We start from the raw sequence: 26,029 nt of genomic DNA on the forward strand, positions 1-26,029 counted from the left end.
TCAACAGGTTGTGGTCAGTGTACACAATTAGCGGGGTACCACTGCCACTACCTGTCAGAGTCCCCCCCTCTGGACCCAGGTAAAGGCTGGTTTAGGTCTCCCTCTGGTGGATCTGGGAGAGGTTGGTCTCGCACGCACCTGTCACAGTCCTAAAATCACGCGCCTGCACTGGAGCCACAATCACCAGGGGATAAGAGGGAGAGCCTGACAACCTGCCGACGTCGGATCGTTACTTAAGTCACGTATGTCGACCTCAGTCTTCGCGAGTCTCAGTGACCAGTACCTAGTCAAGCCGAGAGCCGGTTGTTCTTGTTTCATTCAGTGTTTATCCCATTACTTACCTCTTGTCTCACCTCCTCGGTTACAGTGACACCTGTCTGTTCCTGCACGTGGGAGGACCACTGGGCACCGCGCACTGTCGAGGAGATCAGAACCGGGGTCCGCACGAAACTATGATCCACGGAGACCTGCTAAGCGAGAAAGCACAAAGAACTCCCGGAAAGAAGCCGAATTAGTGATGTACATTAATAAAAAGGAGTGAGTGAGAGTGTGAGAGTGAGAGAGGGGCTACTGATACTGCCCAGTTAGGCCACATCTTGATCTCAATCACATCTTGAGTTTGACACATGTGAAATAGAGCTTAAATGGCCTGTCCAGGTGCGGAGCAGCCAGTACCGGGGCTAAGCAGAGGAGTGTTTTCACCTGTACGAAAGAGTCTTGACAGCTTGGTGACCAGACAAACTTTGCTTTGCCCTTAAGCAAATCAGTGAGCGGAGCCACGATTGTAGAAAAGTTCCTACAAAAACTCTTTGCGTGTCCACAAATCTGTGGATGGTATCCATCACAGATTTACTGATGCAGAAATGGAAATGGAAAAATGGAAACGGAAATCCTCTTTGATGTAACATATTCTTCTGAGGCCATGAAGGTGATAAAGACGTGAGCTAAGGACCTCAATAGTGCCTTTATTTACAGGTTGGTCATATAAGAAGCTCAGTGGCAGACAGAGCATCTGTGGGATGGTGAGAGCTTTGTGCTGGTCCATCTGCACGTCTCCGTGTCAGAGCTTCTTCATCCAACACGTGGTTCAGAAACGGGCATCATGGAGCAGGAAGAAACAGGTGAATAGACTTTATATATCGCCCTCATCACGTTTACAATTATAGTGACAAGTGATGCATTTTGATAAAAGTATATCAGAACACTTCAGAAGACAACGGAATAACGGTTAAACACGTTTGTTGGGAATCAGATCAGCTGATTTAACACATGAGGCTGCAGGATTAATCTTAGCCTGGTCTGGAGCAGGCTCGCTTCAAAGAATAAATCGCCATGGTTACTTGGCCGGGTTTAATTCAACCTGCTTTCGTGCAACCAAGTCCAAGCTAAATTCCTCCAGGATAACCTGGATATCCCGACTTAATTGCTTATCCGTGCAATACCCTCCTGTAGTTTTATTAACCATTCAATCAGCTGGAATCAGACCTGGCTCCTCCTCCTCTGCAACACAGATCTGAGATCAGATCTGAGTACAGTTATAGCTTCACGTTACATGTTAAAGAATATCACTATGTATCACTAATATCACTCCGCTCTGCATCTGCCAAGCGGCTTGTTCCTCCCTCACTGAGAGAAAAACACTCGGCGAGATCGCGACTCTTTGCTGTCCTGCTCCCAGATGGTGGAATGAGCTCTCTGATGACATCAGGACTGCAGAGAGCCTCTACATCTTCCACTGAAAACTCAAGACACACCTCTTTAGACTCTACCTTGACTAAAACACTAGCAAACCGTAGCACTAACAAATGGTAGCACTTAAATTGTACTTATAATGGCACTTTACAATAACATGTTTTGAAACTGCTTATTTGATGAAAATTGTACTTCCTTGTTTTTATGAGGTTGTATCTCTATGTGCAAATGCACTTATTGTACGTCGCTTTGGATAAAAGCGTCAGCTAAATGACATGTAATGTAATATAGGATATTTTTTCTACAATTTATAAAAAATTATGATAAACAAAACATTTCCCACGAAAGGGAATGTAAAAAAGTCTGTGTTCAACACATATTACAATAATAATACCAATAGTGATAACAATAATAATGATAAAAATAATAATAATAATGAGCCTATTTGTTGATTTTCATTACTGATAAATGACACAAAAATCAAACTAGTTGTGCACATTAATTATATTTATTCAATTTTAATCATCTACATTTAATACAGATTACAATAATGGTCATTGGTAATAAAAATCATGACAATAGTAGTATTAATAATAAGGATCATAATAATGATAATATAACTATTCATAAATAGAATGATTATAATAATAATGATAACAATAATAGTTTTGTTGTCTCAGACTCACTCATTTTTACATCAGAAAATTATCTGTGAGGACAAAAAAAATGGAGCCAACCAGACCAATTTGGACCAGCTTACCTGGACTCTGAGGGACATGAACTGCTTCAGGCACCTGGGCCACGAGGAACCTGGATGCTGACATTGCAATGATAGCTAGGTTTATTTTGAGTAAAGAAAAAGCTGATTATCTATTCGGTTTAATTTGAATCTAGGTTTGTAATTTTAATGTGGTTTTTAATCTGGCAAACTGAAAACATTTATTGTAATTTTAACAGAAGTAAACAACTACTCATGAACATGAGATGACAACTAAAAATATTGCATCATCATGAAAAAAACTCGAAAAAAGCGACTCCTCTGGTCCCATAGAAGTTAATGAGAAAAATACTTATCGAGGGAATAAATCAAGTGAGAAGTAAACATGAGTTTATGGTCTCAGTCTCTACTTGCAATGCAGCATGATGTTCATTTAGTAAATGATGGTCCATTTAAAGTCAAGCAGACCATGGAGCAGGGGAAACTTTAGGGGTGGGGCTACATGCTGATTTTGAGGGCCACACCAAAGCGTTGTTCTTTCCATTTTACTTTCACCCTTTTAAAGTTATTCCACTTCATCAAAGTTATATGTAACATTTTGGTCCAAAAAGGGTCTCAGTCAGCATTCCATTGTTTTAAGCTCCAGCCTCTGGTCTCATTCTTAGCTTCAAAACATCCACTAAATAATTTGAGGCGTTGCACTTTACGGTTGGTTAAAATTATGTTGTACACTTGTTTTGCCTACGTTTCCATAGAAACCAGAAATCTCCTGCAGGTTGAGGTTCGTTGGCTTAAAACATGTTGATTTATCAACATCACATTGATCACGTTTTATAGCTGATTGACCGACGCAAAATTAAATGTGATGATATTGATCTACACGAGTAGTATTCACCAAAACACAATCAGAGCAAACCTTCTCTTTATGAATATAAAACTCTTCACTTAAATTAATGTTGATTACAATTATTTTGTATGTCCAATGATTGATCATCAGTGTCTGACTATGCACAGCCTCTCAGCCAATCACAGCGCAGGATCTCAGCGTCAGCAGCTCTTCAGAGTCGTGCTGCAGAGACAGGGAGAAAGAGACAGGTGTCACTGATGATGTCATCAGAGAGAAACAGGTGTCTGATGCTCTTCCTTAGATCGACACCGCTGATATTTGAAAAATGAAATTCAGTGATGTTTAAAAATTAGTTTAGGTACTAAACAGATGTGTGTGAGACAAGACACACAACCAGGAGCTCAGGACTCCTCTTATACATATTTCCCAATATTTATCTCACTATCTATTTTACAGCATTTATCCGGTACTCGCAGGTATTTTCCCACTCTGGTTATCGGAATTGTGACCTAAATTCTTCAACGCATTGTGTAAATGTTTGATATAATTTCAATCCATTGATTTCTATTGAAAATAAAATATTTAGCAGCTTCTATAAAAACTTTGAGACCGGTTTTACCAAACATCTGTTTGCAGGTGAGAAAATCTGACTACGGTCTGCATAGCAAGGCGTGACTCCAACAGTAAAAGCACCACAGACTTCAAATGACGACGATTCAAAGAGAAGTTTGACAGTTTTTTTAATAGATTTAAAACATCAGAAAAAAACATACACAAGTCGACTCGATGAATTTGCTATAATTTTTTCGGTAATTTTGTCCCAAAAGTTTCTAGCTCAGGATCTCTGATCTGCAAACAGACGGTAAAAAGAGTCTGACGATCTATCCCACCAACCCGAGTATCAGAGAGGGAAAATGCACCTTCATCACATTATCATCATCAGCGCAGCCGTCCAGTCTAACAGTCAGTGTCTCCTACCTGTCTGTCTGTCTCATGTTGAGGACCTGAGGCAACAGGGTCTCAAACAGATCACAGTACCAGGATTATTAAGAGATCAGATACAGGTTTAAAGAGACCTGAGATTCAGAATCAGAGACCAATCTGAGATCCATATTCTGACACCATGTGATTGACCAGCTCTCATGGGGCTTCTGAATCCGAACAAAGATCTAGCACTGCTGTGCCTCAGCTCTGGACCCCGTCGAAGACCCCTGGCCTCAATTTAAACAACACGTTTTGTTTCACAGTTTTTGTCTTTGTAAACTGAAGGTTTCAGTCTGACAAAGGTCAGCAGAACCCAAAGAATCACCGCACTGCCATTTAGTGTTAACTTTATCATTGGTTGTCAGCCAATCAAAGAGCTGCATCTTCAGAATCTACAGACAAAGACAACCTGAGGATCCAGATCCGACAGTAACCACAATGCACCAGAGCCTGTGTTCTGATGACATCACTATGACATCATCAACGATTGGGAGTGGTGCCGTGAAGAGGCAAGTGGAAGTAATGGCACCTGTCTGAAGTTGAGAATCTCTGTGAAGACAGGGGGTGGGGGTGGGGGGGGGGGGGGGGGGGGACGACTACACAGAGAGGCCCCACCCAGTGGTGAAAGCAAATATAGTCTGTTGTTTACTTCAGTCTCTGCCGGACAGTCTCAGGAGGACAAGCCACAACCACTTTGTGTTTAGGTGGGGGCACGTGTTTAAGTACAGGGCCCATCTTCAGGGGGCTGGGACATGTGGAGAGGGAGGGACAGACTGATGCTACGTCTCAAACTGAGTGAGAAGCGCCCGGACTTCAGGAGTGAGTTGCTTGGCAGCGCTGGCGGCCTCGGCGATGGCGCGTCGATAAGGACCCTTCCTCTTCCTGTCAAAGCGAGACTGGAAGCTCTCAAGGAAGGGAGAGAGCTGGGTGAGAGGCAGGAAGGAGGTGGTGGGGGAGCCAAACCAAGAGACCCTTGCCTCCTGCCTCACCGACAAACCTGTGTCTCCTCGCCGAGACACCGTGATGCAGAGCACGCGGGCCGGCCACCACGGAAAGCCGTAGATCTTCGCCCACACAATGTCGCCGACGCACACAGAGCGGCCATCAGGGAGCGAGCACTTGGACACCAACTTAGAGAAGACCGAGGACGAGGAGGACGAGGAGGAGGAGGAGGTGGAAGACTTGCGACGCCTCTTTAATTCACTTCCATCCTCATAATCCTCCTCCTCCTCCTCCTCCACCTCCTCAGCTCCGCCTGCCTTGGGAGTAGGGGGGTGAGAGGAAGAGCAGTGAGGATCTCCTGGAGGGGCGAGCTCAAAGGTCTCTGTGGAGCTGCACTCTGAGTGGGAGGAGTCTAAAGAGCAGTGGGGAGGAGCTGCTACCTGCCCATCGTTTCCCCCCTCCTCACCCTGCTGCTGGTTCTCTAAACTGGAGGTGCAGGAGGTGGAGGGGGGAGTCGGAAAACATGTTGTGGGTGAGGGAGGGGGCAGAGCTTGGGGTGGTTCTAGTTCAGGGGATGAACTGGGTTTGGGAGGCGATGAGCGAGGGCTCTGTTTGTGGGGGGGCGAGGAGGTGGACTCCTGGCTGTCGTCGGTACGATACCTTTGTGGTTTGAGACGCATCCTCGGCGGAAGAGCCTCGAGCGCGCTGGAGCCCACGGAGGAGCCGCTGAGATGCTGCAGGCGCCGAGTGAAGTGGACCTTCTGGTTGTGGTTCTGCAGGGCAGCTGCTCGGGTCACGGCCTTGGTGTCGTCCTGGTCCTGGGTCTGGTTCTGATTCTGGTCTTTGGGTCGGCGAGGCGGCAGTTTCTTGAGAACCTGCCTTGCTTCAGAGCAGTGGATCGCCGGACCTTTAGCCAAAACCTTCTTAGGGTTCAGACACATGCGGCTAGATGATGGTGAAGATGAAGCCACGCCCTTCAGGACTTGGCGAGAGGATGAGGGCGACGATGAAGCCCCACCTCTCAGGACGCGGCGAGAAGATGATGACACATGCAGCCCTGGTGACGGCCGCCGGTCTGCAGGACGTCCCCCTTTGTCATCACTTCTCAGCCGTTTGACCTCGGTGGATAATGGACCCTCGGCTGGTCGGCGTCGCCGTGATGTATCCTCGCCCCTCAGATCCCCGGCGCCCCGCCGTGACTCCCTGTGCCCCCCCGATGCCACCACACCTTTGCACTTGTCACAGAGTACTTGGCGGGGGCGGAGCTTGATGGCATTCATGATGGAGGTTGGCTCCTCGCAGCGGTAGCGGCGCTTTGGCCGTTTGATCTTGCGTGGCAGCGGCTGAGGTAAGGCCTGGTTGTAGGTATCCCTGATGAACAGAGGGGGCGGGTACGCCGCTCCGTCCTGAAACAGCGGCGGTGGTTTGGAGGTCCACGGCGGTAGTGGGGGCGACGCCAGTGGGCTACTAGTCACATCTGGACTGATGGACGGGTCAGCAATGGCCGGTGACTGCACGAACATTTGAGGTCGGCTCTGGTCGTCCCGTCTGGGGAAGACTGTGATGGGAATACCATAAGGTCCGAACCTAAAAACACAAAAGGATGAGAACCTTACAGACTCAACAAACTCAATACAACACATGTCTTCAACGGCTCTAATCCGATGATCATAAACACACATCTTTTTATTCTAGCAGTACGAGAACCCAACTGGTCAATGAAGAGAAAACTTTTCACATATGTGAATATTTAACAGTTTTCGTTCACGACAACGCAGGAACATTTAAAACTCAAGTGTGCTGGAGCCACATCTTCTCCTCATGTTTAGTTAACTAAAGTAACGCCTTGTTAGTTTATCGTAAGGTTTACACTCACAACACTATTATGTTAAATGAAACAGAAAAACTCAAATAATCTACTCTAGCATTATATAAAGTATGATACTAAAGCCTACAACGTGATAATTAAAGCTCTGTTTCTTTGTCTTTTCGTACTAAGCAGCGTGCACGAGTTTGTCCTTCAGAGGCTCAGGTGAAGGAGTCTGGACAGAGAACATCCTCAACATGCTCGTCACTTTATTGCTATTGAGTAACTTTTAAAAGCATATTTGCACTTACATTTTGAAATATTTAATGTATTCATTATGATGATGATTACATTTGTATTAACTTGCTCTCAAATACATTTGTTTAAAGTTTAAAATCCAACATGTTGAGTCATCATTTTCATTTGCTATTGAAGGGGACTATGAGGACCAAATTTATGGTGCCTTCAAGAGAAAGGGACGTAACCATGGTGACATGGGGGGTGAAAAGTGAGCAGGAAGTGAATGTGTGACAGATGTTATTGAGAAATCGACGTAGCCAAAAGGAACAGTTGCCTCTTCTTTTGTTTCCACGCTGCGACACTGTGGTAAATAAACGGTAATTAGTCAACGGAGCCAGATGTTTTTATTGGTTATTAATTTGGTGTTTGGGAGATGTTTGAATTAGCTCCTGGCTTAATGATTTAAGGATAATTTCATCACCGTGGGAACACACACACACACATATACATTATATATATACACACACATATATATATATATATATATATATGTGTGGTGTTACATACATCTTATACAACCTTACTTCTAACCCCCCGATAATTTTCACAAATATTTACTCATAATTGATTATTAAATTATTAAAATCAGACACTGTTTTCGTAATAAAATAAATAGTAATATAAGAGTTTGACCTTTTTGAAACATCCATCAGAACTCCAGAGAAAACCTTCGGACCCAAACGGAACGACACCACCAGCGCGTCATCAATGACGTGATCCAGGGAGACCCGGACCTCAGATCCAGGATTCAAATCTGGTTCAGCAGCGACACTGGGCTCAGGTCCTGGAGGATGCGGATCGAGTTCCGGTCCTGGTTCCGGTCGAGAATAATCTTCTGCGGTGGGTTTCTCCTGCTTTATGGTGTCCGTTGTCAGCCGCCTCTTCGCGGACCGGTACGAAGGGGAGGAGTCCCGAAGGCTGCGGACCGGTAGCTCTTCGCCCCCCCCTGAGTTCTTACCGGACTCCGTCTCCGGGTCCAAGCCTTCCAGGACCGACAGCCTGTCACCGTCCGACATGGCGGCCTCCACGGGGCCTGGCCTCAACTCCGGTTGGACTAAAGCCCTGTAGCCTCGGTCCCGACCCGCGGTCACATTGGTGGTCGGTTCCGCCGGTTCTGCCAGAGACAATCCGGCCTCGGTGACCGGTGGGTTGGCAGGAAACGAGTGCAGAAAGACGGCAGAGGACTGCGGGTCCCCTAGGATGCTACGGTAAACCCCGCCGCCCTCTGCATCTCGCGGTAATCCGGGACTGAACCGGTCAACCGGGAAGTTACCGGTCAATTCATCGTTAACGACGTTATCTTTTCCCGCCGCGGACTGCAGCTCCGGCCTGACATGGCGGCGCTCCTCCACCTCGCCACCATCCTCCACCCGGGGTATGAGCAGCTCCACGGCCGGGTCGTACTCCCGCGACCCATCGGTCTCTAGCAGGGCTCCGGGGAGTCCCAGGGCGATCGGACCCGGTTCTGAGGATCTCTCGTCGTCCGCCGACTCGGTTCCTATTGTTATTGAAATCGCTACAGCTCCTGGCTCTGCAGCCACGGCCGCCATTTTCTTCCGCTGTGCTTAGAGAGCTTCGCCCCGCCCCCCCCTCGACACTGCCTCCTTTGCAGGCACACTAGCGTTGGTAGGAAGTTCTGTCACTCAAATGAAACGTGTCGTCTGATTGGCCAATGAGTCATAGTACGTGATGCTCAGACGACGTCTGAGCCCGTTCTTCACAATAAACAAAAACATAGAGGCAAAAGACCGGGGGGTATTGCACGAAACCTGGATATGTGATTACGTCGGTATATTCAGGTCATCCTGAATGAATTTACCTCTGATTTGGTTGGTTGCACGAAAGCAGGTTGAAAAACCCCAGCCAAGTATCCATGGCGATTAATTCTTTGCAGCTAGCCTGCTCCTAGCAGCCAGGCTCGGATTAACCCTGCAGTCGCATGTGTTAAATCAGCTGCTGATCCGGAACCAACGTGTTATTCTGTTGCCCCGTGAACGTGTTCTGATTTATTTTTATTAACCTGCATTAGACAATATTTCGCGGACCGCAAGAAGGTTAATAAGCACGTCGAGATACCGGGGTGTAGTCGTTGCGGGCGGACCGACCGGCGGGGCGGGGTTAGGAGGGGGGGGGGGCGGGGTCCGCTGGTGGGTGAAACTGCGCACTGAGGAGTGAACAATTGTAAACGTGATGAGGGCGATATATAAAGTCCATTCACCTGTTTCTTCCTGCTCCATGAACCACGTGTTGGATGAAGAAGCTCTGACACGGAGACGTGCAGATGGACCAGCACGAAGCTCTCACCATCCCACAGATGCTCTGTCTGCCACTGAGCTTCTTATATGACCAACCTGCAAATAAAGGCACTATTGAGGTCCTTAGCTCACATCTTTATCACCTTCATGGCCTCAGAAGAATATGTTACATCAAAGAGGATTTCCACATATGCTATAAATGGGTGATTGGGGTTGATGTGCAGTAAAATGTATGTGATTTAAAACAAATTCCTCAGGGTGAAGCCTGCATGCCAGACAAATGAACCTTTTAAAACTGCTGAAATAAGTTTAGATCAAATAAATATGCAGGCATCTTGTAAGTAATTTCTACACCAAACTGTTAAGGCACTTACCAGCGTGCAAAATGTCTTTTATATTTTATCTTGACCTGTTGCAGGATCTTTTCCAGTCTTGTTTGTTCTGTACACATTATTTTAGAAAGATTTTTACAATTGAGACACAGCTCAGTGCCGGCGCCCCGCACACGCACATCACGCGCTGCGCGTAGGGCACCAAGTGCGCTGTCATCAGCATCAATGGGGACGTGGCTCAGAAACTGTCATATGACCTGAGAGCTGATTTTGCAGCTAGGAAATGCAGGCGTGTGCCTCTGTAGGGCCTTTGACAACTGATGGTAGTGAAAATGTTTGTAATATTGTTCTATCGGATAGCAGAATGGTCTCTTTTATAGAGATGGTAAAGTAAAATTCTACTGTGCAGTTTGCACTTTATTATTATTATTTGTACTTACTGAAGAAATGTGCACATTATTACTTACACGGTTATATACTTGAATACTTTCTGCATTTACAATGTTCAGTTCCAAATCTGTGTTTTTAGTAATTGTGGTGGTATTTGGTATTTATAATTTTATCTTTTATATAATTTATTTCTTTTCATGTTTGTTTATGTAAATTATTTATGTTTAGAAGTTATTTGGGGAATAAAGAGAACCTAACTAAGACATTCTGAATGGTTGTTATTCCTTTGGTGGTGGTGGTTGGTTGGTTGGTTGGTTGGTTGGGGGGGGCACCACCAAGCATTTGTGCTTAGGGCACCCAAATGGCTAGCGCCGGCCCTGACACAGCTGATAGTGATTTGTGCATACTGTAAGACATTCTCACATTGTGAATAAGGGTTTGAAATGAGTCTTTAGGGTACATTTCCAGGGGAACATTAATTCCCTCTGCTCACTTTTAAGCAAAGTATAGGCTAAATAATAATACATTTCATTAATATAGTGCTTTACATGGTAGGCTACTCAAATACACTTTACAGTAAAACACATTTAGCACATGAACGCAGATACAGCAATAAAACAATCATACTTAAAGCAATTAAAACAGTGTCAATTCTCCTAGTAAGTATAATGCAATGTAAGTGGCTTTGGATAAATGACATGTAATGAAAAGTAAATATTTTTAACTCCTTCCGCTTTCAGTCAGTCCGCCATTGTCTGCCAGGCTTTTTCTCTCTGCTTAATCACAGCTGCCGTATTCGGGTGAGAAATATGCTGCACGCTGCATATTCTCCATTTCCGCATCAGTAAATCCGTGATGGACACCGTGGTCACGCAGGATCCCAGCTATGTGCACCTGGATCGACGTAGCTTCCCCTTCTCATCACAGTCACTTATCCTGGATTCCTTTATTCTACTTTTGTGCAACACCCCCCAGGTGCCCAGGAGGAAGACTCAGCTTCAACATGTCTTTAGTGAACAGGAAGGGATCATTCTGTGTACCCTGGTTACACTTTGGACCTCAATTTTAATCAATAACCAATAATTGCTGATGGTAAGCGGCTGTGTCAGAGGTAGTCGGTCACCTGAGCAGGTGTCTGTGTGTGGTTAATAATCTCTGGTTAATCTTCATGGACTTTCACCTAAAACTCTCCATCTACTCGTGTCTTCAGTATTTGCTCCGTGACCGGCTGCAGGTGAAATGGAGGATGCTTCTAAGGTAAACTGATCAGTGATTATTGATCTATTGTTATCCTTAAAAATTCTGCTGCCATTCATTGTCGCTCTGGAGATCAGGTTGTTGGTTCACTGATCAAACTTTTAAAGCTTTATTTAAGTTGTTTCCAAGCATGCAATTTGTGCCACACTACATTTTGGGTAAGTGTGTTTTATCGAAGACAAACATAATCAGAATGATTCAAGTTTACAGACAGGATATTATTAAAGCTCTAAATAAATAGAGTGAGTCTGGTCTTGTGTTACAAAGAGATCCATGTACTTCTGAGCTGTAAATGAGGGTTGGGGGGTTAGGGGGTCAGATTTTAGGGTTAACCAACCGCTTCACATTCAGACTTCTTTAATGAAGATTCAGAGGTAAATTAAATATTACTTTATGGGAACAGTGAATCACACGACTCTTCTAGCCTCTTTGAGTGATGTCACTACTTTTTCTGACATCTTTTATTGTGATGTCTCACTCGGTGCCTCCTCTTCGTTTTCAACCTGATTTTGGAAATCTGTGATCCCGGTCGCGCTGCAGCTGTCACCACCAGTGACGTGCGGTGAGGTTGGTATTTGGGGAGGCACGGACTCTTTCTGAGTCAGATTCACAAATATATTTATTTAACAAAGTAGCATGAATTCCCCATTCAACTGGCTGCACGTTGACTACTAGTTATGTTTCACCTACCTTATTGTATATTCTTCTATAATAAGGGTAGATGAAATCAAGCATTCTGATTGGTTGAGAGTGAGTACACTGGGTTTACTGAATGGAGCCATAATGTATTGTTACCTGTTTACATTGACCTGAGCGTTGCATATCAGTGAAGTGATCAAAATGACAGTTATGGGCGACCATTTGTTATCATTTGAGTTTTTAGCTCAATGGCGATCGCCTAAAAGCAGCCTGGAAACGCCGCAAATGAGTCAGATTTGGGAAATGCGAGCTTTCTCAACCTATTTAGGGCACCTTGAAGCCAAAGTGGACCCTTCAGGTGAACGTCATGAGCGATGTGAATAAATGAGAAGCACACATTAATGTCGATCTCCTTGCCAATCATCAAACAACTTCAGGTGCTAAGCTAACACGGAAATTTTACAATGCTGTTTGTTGCATAGCAACTTTCTGCAGGCTGCTGAAATGCAATACACAAAGTTTAATATCTACAACTTGTGTTGTGCTGAAAAGCAGCTGTATTAAAAATAACTTTACATTTCTACAGTCATTTTTCTGTTTTTTTAAATGATGTACAAAACTCTGTAAAAATAAAGATATTATCTGTAAATTAACAGTCCAACTTTAAATTTAAGTATGCTAATAATGAAAAAATTAAATGTTTTTCTTTTTTATATGGAAGAAACACTGTAATTATTCTAGAGTATTTTACTGTTTTCCTAAATTACATTCAAATAAATAACGGTCAAATGACTGGCAGCAGCAACTGCCAACCAAAAATCGTAAAATTAAGGTAAAATAACATCATTTAAATAAAGTACAAGAACCATACATTTAGAGGAATATCCCATAAATTTGACAGAGAAACACATTTATTTTATAGGTTTTCTCTCTTCTATTACGATCAAAAACCTTCAATACGGTGACATCGCCAATGGTTTTTCAATAAAACAACATTATTTTACAGATCTGTCGTGCCAATCACCGGGCTAACACAGACTCAAACAACCATTCACACTCACACTTACCCTCTTACTGCAAGGCGACAGTTCTAACCACCACACCACCATGTCAATATGACTGCTGACATATATAAACTATAAATACACACACATACATGCAAATATATACAATGCCCTCTCTTAACATTTGTAACGTTATTGACTTTGAAACTAATATTTCATATTCATAACTTTTCTGTTTATAGCATGACGGTTCTAACCAAGAGCAGTTTGTCCTCATGTCGAAAGAGATACAACTAGAGTTCTCTTGTTTACTATTACTCTACTATTCTTTAATTGTGTCCATCTGCTACAGATGTATTGTTTTCCAAATAAATGGTTGTGTCTTTCTGTCTGTCCAATCAGAGTCTTGATAATATGGCAGACGGTGTCAAGCTACCAATGGAAGGTAAAGGAAAAAAACAGCCAATAGCAAAGCAGGTGGCGAAGTCAGACATGATTTACACCATAGAAGACGTCCCACCATGGCACCTGTGTATTCTACTAGGACTACAGGTAATACTGTGTGTTCTACTTACTGCTACTTACCTGTTTAAATACCCCTTTAACTCTCCTCACCTGTCCGCAGCACTACCTCACATGTTTCAGTGGAACTGTGGCGGTGCCCTTTCTCCTGGCAGAGGCCATGTGTGTTGGTCGTGACCCGAACACCGTCAGTCAGCTGGTGGGAACCATCTTTACCACCGTGGGCATCACAACCCTTATTCAGACCACCGTGGGGGTCAGGTGGGTCTGCGTGGGTCCTTTGTGTGGGTTTGTGTGAGTTAGATGAGTCTGATTATGCGTGTGCGTGTGTGTGCGTGTGTGTGTGTGTGCGTAGGCTTCCTCTCTTCCAGGCCAGTGCGTTTGCTTTCTTGATTCCTGCCCAGGCGATCCTCAGTCTGGACCGCTGGAAATGTCCAAGTGACGGTGACACATTCTCTATGTTCTTACTGTCCAATTGAAAATGAGACATACTCTTTTCTTAGTGTCCCAGGTTAGGGTGAGACAATGTTTGTTCTTACTGTCCCAATGAGGGTGAGAAATTTGCCCTGTCCCGGGGAGGGTGAGACCGATTATAATGCACAATTTAAATACCATATGGAAACAACAGTAAGATTGATTATCATTTAAGAATGTTTTGTTTCTTTCCTCTGCAGAGGAAATTTATGGGAATTGGACTCTACCACTTAGCACCTCACATATCTGGCATCCACGGATCAGAGAGGTGCATAACGGTTATTACTTTTAAAATTATTATTATGTAATATTATTATTACTATGTGAATATATTATGAATCTCATATTATTATTACCGGTGCAATGGGTTAAATCCTTCCAGGTGATACTAGAAACCTGCAAAGTGGTATCAGGACGTCAAATCATTGGTTCCTGAAGCAGGACCAGTTCATTGAGGTCATGGAGAACAACATTCAGATTGCTTTTCAGGGGTCAAACCTTCACTTGAGGTCACAGTATCTCAGGGTTATAGCAGACAGGTTTAAAGATTTGTGTTCTCATCATTCGACTTACACAGCTATAGTTCTAAAGAGCTGTCTATGTGTGCCTGTTTGTTGGTCAACTTCCTTTAGTTTGTTCATCTCTGTTTCTTTGCTTATGTGATTTGTTTCTGTTTCTTAGATCCAGGGCGCCATCATTGTGTCCAGTGCTGTGGAACTTTTGATTGGGCTTTGTGGGTTGCCAGGTTTGCTGCTGGAGTACATTGGCCCCCTCACCATCACTCCAACTGTCTCACTGATCGGCCTGTCTGCGTCTTCCATTGCTGGAGACAGGGCTGGGTCTCACTGGGGCCTGTCAGCATTGTGAGCTGCACCGTCTGTCTGTGTGCTGATCACTCTTTGCTCATTACATCTGTGACTGCATTCTAACACATATACAAAGTCAACACAGTGTTTTTAAGAAGAGACAAATCCTCCAGCTCAAGATATAAGGTCCACAGACAACAACAAAATGAAGAAGCACAGTGGAGCCTGACCCCTTACACACCATCACATGTCAGGGGTGAAAGCAGTCAGCTGGTGGCCTCTGCTAGTCATCCATTGAGAATGTCAATGGCTGTTTCATCGTCTCGCTCTTTCTAGTTTTCTGTCTGTCTCTCTCTGTCTCACTAACTGCCTCTCTTTGTCTCTGCAGGTGTATTTTTCTAATTGTGCTCTTTGCTCAGTACCTGAGAGAGACCTCATTTCCTGTTCCTGTTTACACCAGGAAGAAGGGACTGACCTCCACTCGTGTGCAGATCTTCAAAATGTTTCCAGTAAATACACACATATGATATAGTGATATATCATATATATGATATAAATCTGCTAATTTTCAGATCATAGTAGTCCCTGAAGTGTTTTATTGTTCACTTAATTTCATTTTTTTTATCCTTCTGTGGTTTCTGACAGATCATTCTCGCCATCATGTTAGTTTGGCTCGTTTGCTACATTCTCACGCTCACCAACCTGTTGCCAAGCAATTCTGAGAGTTATGGACACAAGGCTCGTACCGATGCCCGTGGTGACATCATGACTTCGTCCCCCTGGTTTAGAGTACCCTATCCCTGTGAGTAACCTGAAGTCAGCCAATTCCAGGCTTTGCACCTTTTGGTGAAATCCACCAATCACAGGCTGTGCTTACAGCTGGCCAGAACCTCCGGTTTAATAATTGTACCTGGGTGCTTTTCTGGTTAATTTGACATCATGAGATCAAAATACAAACTTTCTCTTATGTTCAAGGTTTTGATTTCTTTCAATCCTAAATTATTTAAAGTCCCAAAATTGTATTATCTGTAACACCAGGGCTTAAACTTGAATAGCTTTCAACGTTCTGTGACGATGACAGAAGATGAACATGAATCAGATTTAAACAACTTGTCTCTTGTTTGTGATAGGCCAGTGGGGGTTGCCGGTGGTAACAATTGCCGGGGTGTTGGGGATGCTGAGTGCCACCATGGCCGGCATTGTGGAATCGATTGGTGATTATTATGCCTGTGCTCGTCTCTCTGGAGCCACGCCTCCTCCAGTCCACGCCATCAACAGGTAAACTGAAGGTGAGCAGGGCCTTGTTCCTCGTACCTGGTTCAACTGAGTCGATCAAATGTCCCAATATCCTGCTCAAATTAAAGAGATTAAGAGTCTTGTTATGCTATGTTATGTTAATTAAACTCCAAGGAAGACGAGCAGGAGATGATAGAGCAACTTTGACTGAAATAACCACTCGTTACAACCGAGGTATGCAGCAAAGCATTTGTGAAGCCACAACACGCAAAACCTTGAGGCGGATGGGCTACAACAGCAGAAGAGCCCACCGGGTACCACTCATCTCCACTACACATAGGAAAAAGAGGCTACAATTTGCAAGAGCTCACCAAAATTGGGCAGTTGAAGACTGGAAAAATGTTGCCGGGTCTCGTCTCGATTTATGTTGAGACATTCAGATGGTAGAGTCAGAATTTGGCGTGAACAGAATGAAAACATGGATCCATCATGCCTTGTTACCACTGTGCAGGCTGCTGGTGGTGGTGTGATGGTGTGGGGGATGTTTTCTTGGCACACTTTAGGCCCCCCTTAGTGCCAATTGGGCATTGTTTAAATGCCACGGCCTACCTGAGCATTGTTTCTGACCATGTCCATCCCTTCATCGCCACCATGTACCATCCTCTGATGGCTACTTCAAGCAGGATAATGCACCATGTCAAAAAGCTTGAATCATTTCAAATTGGTTTCTTGAACATGACGATGAGTTCACTGTACTAAAAAGACCCCCACAGTCACCAGATCTCAACCCAATGGAGCATCTTTGGGATGTGGTGGAACAGGAGCTTCGCGCCCTGGATGTGTCCCCAATATTTTGTAAAGAATGCTTTCAGCATCTTGTTGAATCAATGCCACGTAGAATTAAGGCAGTTCTCATCAATGAGATGTTGCTGGCGAAAATAATCATCTCATCTCTTTCAGAATAAGTAGATAAAAACAAGCCCAGAGTCTCTAATTGATACAAATGAATACTTATTATATATTTGCTGTATGCATCATGTGTATATATGTATGGGATTATATAGAACCATAGAAATTTTATTTTGTGTGTGTGAATGTGTATGGGCGGATCGGTATGTATGTATGTTTTACTCATAATCAGAATTTTAATCAATTGAGGCAGTGAAACAGGGAACATCCAGAAGTTTCCAGATGTTGTCTGCATCACAAGACTGTACAAACATGTAAAGTGTCAGCAAGGGCGTGACAAGGGTTTAGACATTGGAGGGTCCAAAAGAATACCCTTTCCCATCATTTCTTTTTTTAGCTGGTATTGGGCTGGTGTGTGCAGGTGTGGTGTAAAAGTGATCCAGCGTGTTCACCTCTCTGGTTGGGCATTTAATAAACTGTTTGTACTTAGGAAGTTCATGGCCGAGATTTCCTTTGTTAAAGTCCCCAAGGACAATAACCAAGGAGCCCCTGTTGGTCTGCTGTGCCTCCTGCATGTTTCCCGCCTGCGGCATGTAAACACCGACCAGGATGAATAAAACAAACTCACAGGGAGTAAAAGGGTTTACAGTTAATGATAAAAGATTCCAGATCAGGAGAACAGTGTTGTTGGATTACTGTTACGTCGTTGCACCAGCTGATGTTGGAGTAGAAGCAGATTCCTCAGGTACAAGTTTCTCAATGTGTTTCTATGGTGATTTTGCCAAATTGCTTTGGGAAACCAAAAAGTCAGACCTATGTAATTTTATACTGAAAATGATCTGGCTAACTCAACCGCGTACGAGGAACGGGGCTCTGTTCTTACCTGTCAGTCTGTGCTCCTACAGGTGTTTGATTTTGTTTTTTTGTTTCAGGGGGATCTTCACTGAAGGTGTTTGCTGCATAATTGCTGGTCTTTTAGGAACAGGAAACGGCTCAACCTCCTCCAGTCCAAATATAGGCGTTCTAGGCATCACAAAGGTGACAGACCACAGACCTCTGCAAGTAGTCCTCAGAACACTAAATGTATACCCTTAGATGTATTTATACACAATGGATGTGAAAAAATTAGACAAAGATAAATCATGTCAGAACTTTTTCTACCTTTTAATGTGACCTATAATGTAACAATTTAAACTGAAAAAAATCAAATGGTATCTTCTAGTGGGAAAAATAAAATTTTTACAATAACCTGGCTGTATAATGTGCATTTTACAGCATAAGCAGAGTCCAAAGAAGGGCCGCTGTAAGCCCACACACACAATTGCAGCCAGAACACGTATCAGAACCTCCACACCAAAGACAATATTTAACAATATACTCATAGCATTGCCTCTATTTTTCGTAGTGGATGCAAACAGACCTCTCTCAATCACATGTGAACATATGGTCTTTTGTAGCCTACTGGTACCAATTACCCAACCGGAAGTGCGTACCCGGAAGTGATGTATGGTGCACAGAAAAATGTAATTAAATGATTGAATTAGTTTTACTTAGGGTTAAAATGCCTTAAAAGAATGCCTTAAAGGCAACACACTCCTCACTTGACCTATGTGAGATAGTGTGAGTTCACTACAATTTAAGATTCCTAAATGTTCAGTCTTTGGGAAGAAGCAGAATAATTTCTGTGACTCGTCTGAGAAAGTTTTTTACACTTCCATGGTCGGTCGTCTTCACCTTGAACTTCCTTACATGTCCCTCTTTTCCAGGAAACGTGGCAGTGATACTTGCCATAGGCCAGATGTCAAGGGATAGAGACCACTCTACCTATGACCAACTGGAGAGACAGAAATCAGCAGAGTCAGACAGAGAAATTACTTTGTACAAAGGGCACCCTGCACACTGCAACCTAAGCCACAGAGCGGCAGAGACGCAATGTGCAGTTCCTTGTCCCTTTATTATATAGTAAGCAGAGTTAGGCGGGGTTACGAAGTGAATGAGTCAGCACATTTGCATAATTCCAAGGCAGGGGCGGTCCCTACCTGGGACATGTAAATCATCATTGCAACAAACAGAAGAGCTACAAGCATACGGGGCATTGACACTATGATTTCCTTTTAACACCAGAGATGATGTGCCAGTTGCTTGTCCCTTAGCAGCACAAAATCTCTAACTTGAAGGTTTCTGCGCGGCAGCATCCATTTCTGTCATATTTATGATTCCAACGGGTCTGGAACTGGTTGGCAAGAACCTGGACTTGTCTCCATTGCTTTGTGTGCAGCTCCATGTCCATGAAATCTCCCGGTGGAGGTGGAACTCCTGTCTTTTTGGGTAAGGAGCATTGCCGGTTAGAATATGAAAGGTTTGTTGGGGTCTGTAGACACATGTAAGAGTGCATTGATGTTGGCTGTGACTTCTGCCATAAGTGTACAAAGTACTTCATGGGTTAGACAAGTGTTTGCTGGAAAAACATTGCATTGAGGGTTCTCCTAGCAATGCCAATCATGCATTCTTAAGAGCCTCTCATATAAGAGGCCTGTGGCATGTTAAATACCCACCTGAACCCTGGCTCACTGACATACCTCGGAACCGATTTGTCCATCCCAAGCTCTTTTCATGCTCCAATAAAGTTGGTAGCACAATCAGATCGTAGATGTTTTGCAGGACCTCTCAGTGCGAAGAACCTCTGAAGAGTATTTGTTACATTACATGTCATTTAGCTGACACTTTCATCCAAAGCGACTTACATTGCATTTGATCCCATGGTCTACACTTTTGCCTGGGGAGCAATTATGGGTTAGGTGTCTTGCTCAGGGACACTTCGACATGGCACATGGAGCAGCCAGGATTTGAACCACACCACACTACTCCATGTGCCACAATCGTCCTATTTGAGCACCTGGAAGTGTCCATAGATTTCATTGCCTCAACATGGACAGCCCTTGAACTCATACAGCAAAACAGGACAGCCCATCGCTTACTCTCTGCATGTCCTCCTCTGATGTGTCTGCTTGTGACAGCCCAAGGTCGAAATACAAGATTGTTGGGTTCTTATCTGCAGTTGCTTGGTTGGAGTGCTTTAATTGACCTCCAACACAAATGAGCTTATCCTCCAAGGTTGGACTGAGTTTCATCAAGGCACTGTTTTTGGATACCATTTTGTTGACTCTGAGAGCCGTTTGTTCTTTGGTCTGCTTGCATCCACTACGACGCATCAAAGAGGAAAGGCTTTTTCACTGTGGTGTTTTTGTCAACATGGTAATACAAAAGTAAAAGGTCAAACCTACAATGACAATTTGTCTTTTTTGCCCACAGTTTAACTCAATGTTTAATCTGTGTTGCAACAAACTGACAAGCACACTACACATGGCATATATTGACTTGCACACTCTTTGCAAAAGCGCTCTAAATGGATCAGATTGCAAGGGCATCTCCTGTGTACAGCCCTCTTCAGATCACCCCGCAGATGTTGAATTGAATTAAGGCCTGTGCTCTGGCTGGGCCTCTCCAAAGGTTAGGTCGTTGTTGTAGTGTAGTGTTGTTGAAGTGCTGAGCACGCTATTGCTTACATTGTCTACTTGCACCAAGGAAAAGAAGAAGTTTATCAAGTTGAATGTGAGAGAGCCAAAAAAGTCTGGGAGTATTTCATCTGCGAACCAAACCGTACGACGCAGAATCTGCAGAACAGTCGTTGTTTCATAGGAACAAGATGGCTACGCAGGAACACACACAGTGACCCCAGCAAGAGTGACGTGGTGACCCCAGCAAGAGTGCTGCAGAGTACTTAGATAACTGAAGTAACGCTAGCCTTGTCAATTTATTGTAAAGTTTACACTTAACGTTACATATTGGAAAACATAAAGTCTCGTGGAGGATGCTTGCTAATGCTATCATGTTAAATACAATATAGTAAATTAGTGAATTGTTGTAGCCTGTCTTTTTGTTCGTTCTGTAAAGTTAACGTTAAACTCCTCTACTTAGCACTCTTCAAACACAAGATTGTGGAAAAAATAGAGGGAATAAAGGGAAGGGGGCATAACCCTGGTGACATGGGGGTTAAAAAGAAAGGAAACAGGATGTGAAGGTGTGAGAGATGTTATTGGATGGAAATAAACGCCCACAAGTTGCAGCCAACACCATGGTCAATAATCGTTAGATTAGTCAACTAATTGAAGAAATAGTGAATAGATTAGTTGATTTGCAAAAATAATGCTTAGTTCCAGCCTAAGTTAATTCTGAACACAGCCACATACCCATTCATAAGGTGTGCAAACATTATTTTAGTTTGCCCGTAAAGATTTTTTTTTTCTTTAATTGAATTGTTCATGTTATTGGTCACATAAGTAGTGGTAAGTTTTGACATGATTTGTCTCAGTCTCATTTTCTTAAATTTCTTAACAAAGCGATGTAGACTTTTTACATCTAGACCTACATTTCTTATCTAATAAGCAATATCTCAGACATTCTGTAACTGGTAGTCAGGGTATTTGCCACTTGTTGCAGTCATCTGCTCCTCAGGCCATCAGGCCCTGGTTTGTTCTGGTCTAGAGGGCGTAAGTGAACTGCTCCTTCTCTCCTCCAAGGCTAAAAGTTGCAACCCTTTGGCTGTCTATTTGTGAGACATTCCCAGGTTTTGCATCTGCAAGATCAATGTATATACAAATATGAATAAACACCCCTGTCACTTAGAAATGGACACCTTTCACTTGCAGACAGAGGTGGGATGTTTGAATTGTTGACTCTGTGTGCAGGTTGGCAGCAGGCGGGTGGTACAGTACGGATCTGTTATCATGTTGATAATGGGTTCAGTCGGGAAGTTCACGGCTTTGTTTGCCTCTCTGCCAGACCCGATCCTTGGTGGAATGTTCTGCACACTTTTTGGTGAGTCAAAGTTAAAGTGAACAGACAGGTGTGTTAAGGAGGTAAAAATAATCCAGGTGTGTTTGTGAGGTAACAATAATCCATGTATGTTGGTGTTTCTCAGGTATGATCACAGCCGTCGGTCTCTCTAACCTGCAACTTGTTGATCTGAACTCTTCAAGGAACCTTTTTGTTTTGGGATTCTCAATGTTCTTTGGTCTGACTTTGCCAACGTACTTGGATAAACACCCCGAGTCCATTAAAACAGGTGCGTGCGTATGGATTAAAAGGCCCTTTTTAGGGTCCATGTTTGGTTTTAAGCACACTGTTGTGTACGTGTCTGCATTACAGTTGGTAAACGGCTCATAGTTTTATTATAATGATAAAATAATGTACACCATTCTGGTACCTCCTGCTGTTCAAGATGTAATAAGGGTTGTTTATTGTCTCACTGAGCAGGTCAATAACATGTTGTATGAGGAGTTAATCCTACAGATTTTTAACCCTTGTTCATCAAAGTATTCAAGAGGACAGAAAGAAAATCTTTCAACGATGTTATTTTATTTTGTTATGGTTCTCGCTGTTTACATATTCATTAGTTCAATGTACATATGTATGTGCCATAAAGGTGCTTTACAAGGATTCAGGTTTCTTAAATGTTTATTCTGTGCATTTTCAATCAAAAGCTTTTTGCTTAACAATGCTATATATTTCATTATAACACCAGTGGGCTGCTTGTCTTTACTTTCTTATTTTGATTGGCAGATTAAGCAATAAAGTAACAAGCTTTTGGATTTGTTGAAAGCAGTCCGTAGCCTTGAGAAGAATAAATCTATTTTTTCTAATGTGTCTGTATTCTGGCTGGCGATCAGTAACGACCTTCAGTAGTCATGTTTTAATGAATCACAGAGAAGCAGGAAAAATTACGGTAAAATAGATAGGGGTGCTTCTATAAAGGTCAGCAGTCGGTCTACCAGCTACCACACCATCACTAAGTTTCTACAAAATAAAACAGGCTATATCTTATGAAATTGTGTATATGTAGTTCCTACAGGTCAGTTTTCTATGTTCAGGTCTTGCAGAGCTGGATAACATCCTGACAGTTCTTCTGTCCACTGAGATGTTTGTTGGGGGTTTCCTGGCTTTTTGTCTCGACAACACGATACCAGGTCACAAACACAAACACACACACACAAACGTATACAATCGAAACATACATCTATACAATTAACACACAATTTTTTCTAGTTTATTAAACAAAGCAAATAAAACTACAAATTTTTAATATTGGAGACATTCTCCTCACCATGATTTGTTCATTGTGAGCGTTCTGTCAATGTTGGTGGCTAATCCTCCTCAGATGTTAAATGTATGCATGTGGGTAAAATATGTAAATGTATGTGTACTTCTGGACATTTATTCATGCAAAGACATAAGGTTACAAAGAAGGTGTATTGCAGTTAAAGCAGTAATATATTTTTTGTAAACTTCCATTTGAAAATAAAAGTTATCAAATACTAAACCAAAGCTAGCTGCCTCTGCCAGGGCATTAACGTGTTATCTGGATTGTTATAGCAAAACAAGAACAGACATCTTCCAACAGAAAGTTAATATTCACAAATCTGTTTTTTTTTCTCAACTGTTACCAGCAAAAACATGCTTCTTTTCATTGGGGAACAGCATGAATAGTTCCTGTTAGTAGTTGTGGTATTTGGTATTTAGGTTGGTACATTGATGTTTCTAATGCTTATTGATGTTCACAAAAAGCAGTGCCTTTTTTTACCTTTATTTAACCAGGTAAAATCTATTGGAAACCAATTCTCATTTGCAATGACCTGGCCAAGAGGCAGTAGCACAGTCCACACAAGTGACAAACAGCAGATACGATATAGTTTGACAAACACATGAAAACAAATGGCTAAAAACAACATAGTTCAATTAATAAACAAATTCAGATTACTGTAACTGTTAAAGTGGAAGAGAGAGGGCTGATTAGCAAGTACAACAGTAAACTATGGCTTGTTGCAGCTTTTGTTTGAATATGTTGAAAGATGAGGGCTGTTTGAGCGTGTTTTGTACTGAGTTCCAATCATTTGCGCCAGCATAATTAAAGTTATGACCTCTATGTGTATTATATGGCAACGTGTATGCACAGTTGTCAACATATTATAGAATCTGTAATCACTCCCTGCCCTAATGTTGGTAAGTTTCTTTGTGTCTCCAGGTTCCAAACAGGAGCGCGGTCTAGTTGAGTGGAGGTCCTCTTCCGATTCCTCCTCTTCCTCGTATGACCTCCCATTTGGGATGGGTGTGGTTGGACGTACTCAATGGCTAAGACGCTTTCCCATCAGTCCCTCCTTTGCAGGTTTCAAGGTTTCTGCCCCTCCAAGGCTACCTGAGGAAGAAGAGGAGGCTCCTGACATGGACCCGCTCAGTACCAAGTTGTGACTGTCATCCGTCAATGTCAACTGATTGGGAATTAAATCTGCGATGCAAACTCTTTTGGTCTTTTATTGATGTAAATCTTCAGTTGATTTCTATTGAGTTGAGTTCTATTGTTGATTTATTAATCAGCTGATTTTGCTACACTTTATATGTAGCTTAAGCGCAAGTTCAGTCAGGAAGACAACCAGTCGGGCTCTTTTTTCCTCCCGGGTATTTATGCTATCAGCTGATTGGTTACCAAAATGTGCACGCCCCCAATCAGATTCTACAACTATTCGCTGGAGCCAATCACGTTGTTGCTGTCAAGTGTTTAAAAGTATTCTCCTCTCCGTTGGCTGTCTGCTGTCATTTTCAGTGTGTAGCTGAGGCGACCCTCCTCCACCCTAGTCACCTCCAGTTGGCATCGGCGTGGTTCCAGGTTCATCATCTAGTTGCTGCTATTCCTATTCACCACCACCAGTGTCTGGACTCCAGGGGGATTGGGATTATTGGACCTCAGTATCCCTACCTTCGGGAATAGTCCCTCAGGATGGAGTCCAATCGCCAAAGAATTGCACAAGTCATAGTTGATGCTTATGTAATAAACCATTGTTACTATCAAATAAGTCTCTCCTGATTGAAATGATTTGAACTCTAAAGGTCAGAAAGACATATTTTTAAATGCAATTTTAGCTGATGTAACTCTTCCGTAATTTAAATCAACATAAATTGATCCTTTTACTAATCAAAACCAAAAATAAAAGTTTCCAAAAATATATGCTTCTTTGATGAAAACGAATTATGTACATATCATCTTGTGGTTAGGAATTCGAAGCAAACAATGACTACAATCTTTAGAAAAACACATCATAGTATTAAGCAACCGTTCTTTGAAGAGAAGCCATTGGTTGAGTTGCTTATACAACCGTATGGGATTTAAATGGCAAATAAAAAAAATTACGTTGGCCCTCTACTCTAGCTGTGTGTGTGTGCGCGTGCGTGTGCGCGCACATGTAACAGAGTCAGAAATACATGTTATCATTTTCAATGCATCATCTCTTAAGCCGATGACTGAAATGCCAACTTGGGTGCGCCGTCGTTCTTTCTCGTTAGCGGAAAGGTCAAAGGTCAAGTCGAGTGACGCGCAATTGTGGCCTTTTCGCCAGGGGACGCCGGCTGTTTGTCAACGCGTGGGCACTGTTGTGGTTGTTTCTGAAGGCCCCTGAGACACTGTTTCATGCTTTTAAAACGACAAGCATTTGAAAAGACTTGACACTGTGCAAATGTCTATTCTGTCATGAAATGTCCAAGATGTTTCACCTCATCACAGGCCAGAAGGTCATTGTCAGCCAATTTAAAATGAGGGAATTTAAAAAGAGTCCACACTGTTTGCAGGAGGAGCAGCTGAGATGAGGAGATGGATCCAGGTGAAGAAGACGGCGGCGGCTGAAGCTGGCGGAGCAGCAGGGCGCCGCCGCCGCTGTGTACGTTGGCCCTTGACTGTGTTGGATAAAAGCGTCGCACTCACTGATGTCTACTCGTCGTCAATGACAGTGCGGGCAGCTCCCCTGGCCTGCGTGTGAGCTCTGCCGCTTGTAGAGACACGCACACACATAGATATATGTATGTGTTTT

General features: G+C 43.2%; 2 protein-coding genes across 3 annotated transcripts; one reads left to right on the top strand and one right to left on the bottom strand.

Moving 5' to 3' along the window:
• Positions 1 to 3,980: 3,980 nt before the first annotated feature.
• Positions 3,981 to 9,404, bottom strand: pwwp2a (PWWP domain containing 2A). The gene is made up of 2 exons (XM_037467440.2): positions 7,924 to 9,404; positions 3,981 to 6,770 (listed from the first exon to the last, which is right to left on the bottom strand). The coding sequence occupies exons 1-2, from the start codon at positions 8,838 to 8,840 to the stop codon at positions 5,021 to 5,023; spliced, it is 2,667 nt and encodes an 888-aa protein (XP_037323337.2). The 5' UTR covers positions 8,841 to 9,404; the 3' UTR covers positions 3,981 to 5,020.
• A 1,481-nt stretch (positions 9,405 to 10,885) lies between these two features.
• On the top strand, positions 10,886 to 25,821 carry slc23a1 (solute carrier family 23 member 1). Of its 2 annotated transcripts, none has more exons than XM_037468469.2 (14): positions 10,886 to 11,524; positions 13,570 to 13,719; positions 13,793 to 13,950; positions 14,045 to 14,133; positions 14,364 to 14,431; positions 14,845 to 15,026; positions 15,358 to 15,478; positions 15,615 to 15,771; positions 16,100 to 16,247; positions 18,047 to 18,152; positions 21,863 to 21,992; positions 22,096 to 22,239; positions 23,045 to 23,140; positions 24,196 to 25,821. In XM_037468469.2, the coding sequence occupies exons 1-14, from the start codon at positions 11,507 to 11,509 to the stop codon at positions 24,417 to 24,419; spliced, it is 1,791 nt and encodes a 596-aa protein (XP_037324366.1). In that variant the 5' UTR covers positions 10,886 to 11,506; the 3' UTR covers positions 24,420 to 25,821. The 2 variants fall into 2 exon arrangements, with proteins under 2 accessions (XP_037324366.1, XP_037324367.1); XM_037468470.2 differs by having other exon boundaries at positions 13,570 to 13,612.
• The last annotated feature ends 208 nt before the right edge of the window (positions 25,822 to 26,029 follow it).

This window comes from Pungitius pungitius, chromosome 16 (genome assembly GCF_949316345.1).
Source record: "Pungitius pungitius chromosome 16, fPunPun2.1, whole genome shotgun sequence".
NCBI classification, from domain to species: domain Eukaryota; kingdom Metazoa; phylum Chordata; class Actinopteri; order Perciformes; family Gasterosteidae; genus Pungitius; species Pungitius pungitius.

Excerpts from the sequence above, each read along its gene's own strand:
- pwwp2a (XM_037467440.2), bottom strand. The coding sequence starts at position 8,840 with ATGGCGGCCGTGGCTGCAGAGCCAGGAGCTGTAGCGATTTCAATAACA. Across the intron at positions 6,771-7,923 it reads CTGATGGATGTTTCAAAAAG|GTTCGGACCTTATGGTATTC; the intron begins GTCAAACTCTTA and ends TTGTGTTTTTAG.
- slc23a1 (XM_037468469.2), top strand. Across the intron at positions 15,479-15,614 it reads AGATCTTCAAAATGTTTCCA|ATCATTCTCGCCATCATGTT; the intron begins GTAAATACACAC and ends GGTTTCTGACAG. Across the intron at positions 16,248-18,046 it reads CCAGTCCACGCCATCAACAG|GGGGATCTTCACTGAAGGTG; the intron begins GTAAACTGAAGG and ends TTTTTGTTTCAG.